The 7,500-nt window shown below is 40.9% G+C and overlaps 2 protein-coding genes across 9 annotated transcripts in view; both read left to right on the top strand.

Moving 5' to 3' along the window:
• Positions 1 to 5,060, top strand: part of LOC113828803 (uncharacterized) — a 220,647-nt gene extending 215,587 nt beyond the window's left edge. For all 7 annotated transcript variants that reach the window (XM_070118891.1, XM_070118890.1, XM_070118894.1 and 4 more), the window contains one exon: positions 1 to 5,060. This exon is cut by the window's left edge and continues 802 nt beyond it. In XM_070118891.1, coding sequence (XP_069974992.1) covers positions 1 to 4,382 — 4,382 coding nt within the window. In that variant the 3' untranslated portion in view covers positions 4,383 to 5,060.
• Positions 5,003 to 7,500, top strand: part of LOC113821636 (uncharacterized) — a 17,511-nt gene continuing 15,013 nt past the window's right edge. The window contains exon 1 of one of the 2 annotated variants that reach the window (XM_070118896.1): positions 5,003 to 5,153. The gene's annotated coding sequence lies outside the window, so the exon portion shown is untranslated. The remainder of the gene's footprint in view (positions 5,154 to 7,500) is intronic. The other variant, XM_070118897.1, reaches the window with a different exon arrangement.

Raw genomic sequence — 7,500 nt, 5'->3', positions numbered from 1 at the left:
GTCATAGAGATGTGTTGGGAGGGATGCATGAGGATTATTTCTTGGAAGACGAGGGATTCTTTTGCGATGTCGAGGAAAAGTGTCCATACGATCCGCATTACTTTTATTCAGTTGAGGAAACGAAAGTGATTTGCACAATAGAGGGTTTTGAAGGTTTTGCATTTGATCCAGCAAATGCAAATTTCGGGGAAACCCAAGGTGATTATGTATTTGATCAGGTGAGGGATTATGAAACATCTCGAGAAGTGCCAGGCCACACTTGCGAGGGAGCAAGTGGTGGTACTGCATTCCAAGAAACAGTGAGATACGGAAGAGAAGAAACCAGGTTCAGTGACTTTTATGAAGATACACAGGACCTGACAAGACAGAGTCATGTGCATTTGGAAACACAAAGAGAATGCTTGGTGGAGGAATCCAGAGGACATGAATGGTTTGGACATTCAGATGAAGCTCAAATCCTTTATGAAGAGGAAAATGTGACCGAAGAAGCACATATAACTATGCTAGAAAATGTCAGAAAAGACATCTCGGCGAGATCTTTAGACAGTAGTCAGATAGAAAGACTTGCAGGAGATCACACACAAGAGGATGCTCAAAAGGATATAGTCTGGACCAATATGGCAGAGGAAGCACAAGCAAAGAGAATGTTAAGTGAAGCAGAGAGACGCACAGAGGACTCTGTGTCCGGTGAAAATGTTAGTAAGGTAGGAGGGGATCAGTTGGATAATGGGCTAGAAGGAGAACAGAGGCACCTGTTGTTAATGGAAGAAGAAAGACACCTGTCATCAATGGAAGACGAGAGGCACCAGTTAGTTATGGAAGATGACGGGCATCAGTTATGTATGGAAAATGAGGGGCACCAGTTAGTTATGGAAGACGAGGGGCACCATTTAGGTATGGAGGACGAGGGGCACCAGTTAGGTATGGAAGAACAGAGGTACCAAGTAGAGCAAAGGCACCAGGGGCTAATGGAAGAACTACAAGAACAGAATCTTAGTTCTTGTGGAGCATTGCAGGGAAGGGACACACCAGAGGATTTGCACAATGCACATTACCCTGAGCATGTATCCAAGAACAAGGATCTAGGTATATATAGGGAAATGGTAGGAACACCACAGGAATTCCTAGCTGTTGAAGATATGCAAAGGGAAACAATGTTAGAGAGGGAGAGATTGGAGGTAGAAATGAAAAGAGCGAACTCGAGCAATGATTCACAGGAAGGGGTAAAGGAATACAGAGAATCAGAAGAAAAGGAACATGTATTTGAGGCAGCAGACAGTTTGATGTGTGAAGGAGTTCGGAATAGGGTTCGTAGAGATGAGGCTGAATTGTCAGAGAAAATCCAGGATTCAAAGGAATTAAGACCAGTAGAGGTATTAATTCAGGCTGAAAATGAAGAAATAGTAGATGTTCGAGAAACACAAGAGCTCATTGGATTCGAGCAGGAAAGAGGTGAAATATTGAAATTAGGGGAAGATAAGGAAGATAGGATAACTGAGGATCAGGTAGACATACAGCTAGGTCATGAGGACTTGGTTTTGGGGAGAGGAATGGGTCCCCAGATGGAGGAGGAGCAAGGAGATTATGACGTACTGCAGTCGGATGAGGAGTTAGAGTATGAGGTTTTGCAATTAAATGGATCAGAGGAGAAAGGAATAGAACCAAAAGAAGGACAAGTAGATCTGGAAGAGAATGGAGACAGTGTGCTACAGATGGGACAGTCAGAAGAGATGGCAGGTGGGATACAGGCTGAATACTTAGATAACACAAAAGAAGGTTGTTCTTCAGAGGATATTTTGAGTGAAAATATATCAGGGGCAGTGCAGGAGGAGTATCCAGTTGAGACACAGGGAGAAGACAAACAAGAAGCACAAAGGGAGTATGAAATGAATGAACCAGGAAAGTGTTTATCAGATACAGTTGAGGAAAGGCAGTTGGTAATTGAGGGACAATCAATGTCTACATTAGAAGCTAGGCAGGGAGAACACTTTAGGGAGGAGACAAAGGAAATGTACAAACCAGGGACTGACTTAAAAGGGTGCCTAGTGAGAGAGGTGCAGAGTGAAAAGGCTACTCAAGAAGAGTACCTGAGAGAAAAGGCAGTTCAAAAATGCATATTAGAGGCCATTGTTGAGGGGGAAGGTTTAACAAAGGAGACCCAAGAGGAGAGTATATCAGAATCTGCACAGGCAGAATTTCAGAGATGGGAAACAGGAGAAAAATGTGCATTAGAGTCTGCACAGGAAATAGATATGATTAAAGAGCACATACCAAGGGTACAAGAAGAGGGCGACTCAGACTCTGAACATGGAGAGTACTTACCAGATTCAGTGCAAGGTGAGTTACTAGATTCAGCCCAAGGCGAGCACATCTCAGAGTCTGCACAGGGAGAGTACCATGCAAACTATGCACAGGAACAATACTTGCCGGAGGCTGCCCATGGAGACCATCTGGTTGAAAGGAAACATGTAGAAAAGGCACAAGACGGGAGCCTAGCAGTAGATGAGACACAAGGAAAGGTCCTAGCAGAAGAGGCACAAGAAAAGCACACATCAAAAGTGGAAAGAGAGGATCTGAGATCTGAGAGACAGGGAAGGCCTTTGGCAAAAGAAGCCCATGAAGAATACATTTTGGAGGAATTAATGGAAAGATGCACTTCAGAAATAGAGGAAAGATACATAGCTAGAGAAATCCAAGTAAAATCCATTTCAGAACAGGTTGAGAAGGAATGCAGGTTAAACGAGATGCAAGAACAGGCTGAGGTGTGCAGGTGGGAAGAGTTACAAGAAGATGAAGGGTCTGAAGTGGCACAAGGGGAAAACAGTTCTTCAAGTGAATATGACGTTGAAGAAGCAGGAAATGAAATGAGGCTTCTGCCGGAAGTTGAGAGATCAGTTGAAACTCAAAGAGCAGAGGAACCAAATGGTATGCATGGTGAAAGAGATAGAATGCTAACAGTAAGTGAAAAACAAGAATATGTAGATGAACAAAAAGAACAGAATTACACTAATAGACCAGTAGCAGGACTGGAAATGCAGGAATCTCATGATATCATAGAGGAAATGATAAGGTCAGAGGAAAAGGAAGATGAAGAGAATTTGCTGAAGGTAGACATAGGTAGGACTGAGGAGGTAATTGAGATTAAGGAGCAAGAATATGAAAATATTTTGGAATGGGAGAAGGAAGAAAGACCTGCTAAAGGTCAGAGTAAAGATAAAACAGATGATGCAGCAAAAGAAACAAGATTACAGGAAGGGGAAGGGGAGGAGAAGCAGAGCAGAGAGGATTTAGGAAGCGATTCTCAGAAAGAGAGAACAGAAGAATCAAGCCGTGTATCAGGAGAGGCCAAGGATTTTAAACATGAAATTGAGGAGAAAGATGATGAGACCTCTGAGGAGATAGAGGGAGTATATGTAGTCGAGGAGTGCATAGACAGAGATGGAACTGATATATGGGAAAATGTGGCTAAAGATGAGGATAAAGAAACACAGCAAAGAGAGCTAGGAAGGGAAGATACTGCTTTGGTTCTAAGTGGGTCTTTGGAAAATGCACCTGCAGCAGGAATTGTGAATGATGACAAAGACAGCAAAACCCAGACAAACACACTTCCGGATGCTGTAAAAGGAGACCGTGGACTTCAAGAGGAAGCCACAAGAAATTTGCACGAGGAGGTCAAACCAGAGGGGAATGAAAACACAAGAACATCAGTGGAAAATGAGGGAGAGTCTGTAGCAGAGGAAGGACAGACCTACAGCTCAGAGGAAGAAGGAGACTATGGTTCAGAGAGTGAGCCAATTGAAATGAGGTCTTTGGAAAGGAATCAGAACATAATGGCAATGGAAGTGGACAGTAAAGAGAAAGAAGGAGGGGACATTCAAGAGGAAATGAAGGAGGAAGGAGAAGGCAGTAGCTCCTCGGAAGGAGACAGCAGATCAGAGGAAGGAGAATATAGGCCCCTGATCATAGAATTTTACTATAGGTCGGAGGGAGGAGAGGGAGGATGCAGACAAGAGGAAGCGGTAAAAAGGGAATCAGAATCTGAAGAGGAAGAGGGGAAATGTGTGACAGAAGAAACAGACAGTTCGGATGAAGGAGAAGTGGATTGTAGCTCAAGCCGGCAAGTTTGTGGGAAAGAATCGGTTAACAATAATATAACGTCAGAAGTGTATGAAACATGTTCCTTCAAAACAACGGTCATAACCAGCTCAAATATTAGTGAGTGTGATATGCAGTGTGATAATAGTACACTAAAACAGGTAGACGTTGCTCAATTGACTGAAGAATATATGGAAGTTGAAGGAGACAGTAGACAGCTAGCAGTATCAGAAGATGACACCTTCGAAACAGGAGAAGAGTTATCACTTGAGAACAGGGAAACGTGAGACAAGGGTCGACTTCTGTGGAATGGTTGGAAATAGTCCTTATGAGGGGAAGTAAGTGTGGAAGGAGGAAATGGAATGGCCAGAAAAAAATAGGTAGTAGACAGTGAAAAGGAATTGATGAATGTACAAATACACACAAGGAAAATGAAAGAAGTGATGGTATGTGGGGTGGATTTAAGTTTGGGGGGAAGTAATGGAAATAGAGTTTAGGCACATTTAAGGAGCATACAAAAAAAACCTTTAGAGAGATATTAAGAGGGTGACACCAGACAACAAAAGACCTTAATGATAGGGGAGGAAAAAAAGAACAACGCTTCAATATTCAAAACAATGACCATCCTTATACCAGACCTAACTAACACAGACGAATTAAGACAGACCTTTTAAACGTAGACAGGTATATCACAACCTTGAGACCTTTATACAGCACAGGTGAGACAGTCGTTATTCCAGAAGGGGATATTATAGTACACCATCTTGAAGGCATTAAAGGCAGCATAGGCTATACACCATCCATATCAACCAGAATTCTAGACTAGAATGAAAAACATAAGGCTTGGTGATGCCAGGGGTCAATCTCCACCAAAGGCCATGAGAAACAGGGTCGAACCAGGTCAAGGGAGACACGCAAAGAGATGTGAGAAACTGAGAAAGAGGTCGGAGCCAAGTCAGAGGAAAAGATAGAGATAAAAACAAAACTTAAAAACACGATTATGACAACAAAGAGCGCGTCGCGAAGGTGGTGGCTGAACGGAGGAATTTTGTAGGAGAGTAAGCATCGTGTGTTTTGTTATTAACATGAAATTCTGAACAGAGAAACTTTTTTTCTGTCTTTCTTTTTCTTCCATAAACCACACACCCCTTTCTGATGTCTGGGTATTTCTGAAACACTCAATCACATCTTATCTCGTAGTGAAATAAGTAGATTTTTAAAAGTTTTGTAGATATGAGTAGCTGAGAATATGGTTTAAAATTATTTAGACTGAAATGTGTAGAAACTCCTTATTTTATAGTGGTGCACATCACAAAAAACAAAAATGAACACACTGACAACTGTAAATGCAAGGACGATTTTATATTAGACTGATAGATATTTGGGAAATAGCTTTTTATTATTAATACAGATTCGTATTGACTTACATTTCACCAGTTCACAATCCAAACCAGATAAGATTTCAGTACTGTTGTTCTTAAACTGTGTTTTGTTCAAAAGTTATTTACCACTAAAATTGTTTCTAGAAATGGTTTTACTAAGGGAAGTTTATGATGAGTGAAAATACTATAGTTTATGTAATATACAGTCTTAATGTATTTCTGAATCATTTTGTGTATTTATTAGTATATGGACAATGCTGTCATGGTTTAAAAGCATACCTGAATGAACACACACACACACACACACACACACACACACACACACACACACACACACACACACACACACACACACACACACACACACACACACACACACACACACACACACACACACACACACACACACACACATATGCACACACACACACACAGATTCCCCCTCAATAAGACACTGAAGTGCACCCATGTTCATTTCACAATATTGTATTCTGACAAGGTATGTCATATTTCTATTAATCTGTCTCGGGTTTATAGGCCTAGAAATTGCAAAATTTTAGGCCTGAAAAAAAAATTGCTCTTACATCTGGTACAGATACAGACAAGATTTATATATAAAATGGTACAGCTGGATATTAACCCAAAAAGGTATTTGCCTTTTTTTATGAGAATAATCTGCCTTCTTGCTTTTTTTTTTTTTTTTCTTTTTTAATATATATATGACCCAAGTTCGGCTTGAGAGCGCTATTGTGCTATAATCTCCTCCCGGGGTTATAGTAGATGCTATAGCTAATGGTTTGCAATTTGGCTTCAATTTGATTAATTGACTGACTGCGAGTGTTCCATAACAGCAACTTTGATATTATGGCGTTAATTAATTTTACATTTTAGATTTATTTATTTATTCATTATCTCGTTCAGCATCTTTTTCTCTTGCACGTCTTCTGAAAAACTTCCTTGTGGCGTGGAGATGAGGAAATAAGTAGAGATAAGATAAAGAGAGAAGGAGAGAAAGGAAGAAAGTAGTTAAATAATAGAAAGAAAAAAGAAAATGAGTAGATATGAATATGATGAAAAGAAGTGAAAAGACGTGCATTTTTTTCAAGGACTGTTTGGTCTTCAAGTAGAGAGGATGACATGAGGGGTGTTCCTTTGGGGTCCTTTTGGGGTCCACTAAGGTCCTTATGGGTTCTGTGGGGTCATGTCATGGGCTCTGTGGAGTCATCTTGCGTGGTCATGTCGTGCTGTCATGGAGTCATGGCATGATGTCATTTCATGAGCTTATGTGAGGTCATGTCATGTAATATTATGTCGTGACTCATGTAGTGAGCTTGTCATGGGGTCAGTTTATGGACTCTTGTCATGAGGTTATGTGGCTCATTAGTGCTTACATCCTTGGTTCATGTGAGGCCATGTTGTGGGCTCATGTCATGGTATCATATCATAGACATATGGGCTCATTTCATGGTATCATGTCATAGACTCATGTTGTGGGCTCATGTCATGGTATCATGTCATAGACATATGGGCTCATTTCATGGTATCATGTCATAGACTCATGTTGTGGGCTCATGTCATGAGGTCATGTTGTGGACTCATGTCATGGGGTTATGTGGACTCATGTCATGGGCTCATGTGGACTCATGTCATGGGGTCATGTGGACTCATGTCATGGGGTCATGTGGACTCATGTCATGGGGTCATGTCGTGAGGATTCATAGGTCTGTTGAGTGTCATGGAATATCCCGATATCATGTGCCGATTTATTCGTAAATCTTTATCTCTACAACTCTCTTCCCTTGTCTCTGTTATCCTTATTTGCCTTCCACATCTTGATCCATATGTTTTCATGTTCTGCTTTTTCTATTTTATTTTCATATTCAATATTCTTTGTTTTTTATTCCCTTTTCCCCCTTCCTCACTTTATCCCTTTTCCCTTTTCCTTCTTTTATCCCTTTTTTATCTTGTCTGTTTTATCCTGTTACTTTACATTTCCTTCTTCATTTTTTCCCTATATCCTAGT

Source organism: Penaeus vannamei, chromosome 43, assembly GCF_042767895.1.
Source record: "Penaeus vannamei isolate JL-2024 chromosome 43, ASM4276789v1, whole genome shotgun sequence".
In the NCBI taxonomy this organism is placed as follows: domain Eukaryota; kingdom Metazoa; phylum Arthropoda; class Malacostraca; order Decapoda; family Penaeidae; genus Penaeus; species Penaeus vannamei.
This window is presented reverse-complemented; position numbering and strand designations above follow the sequence as displayed.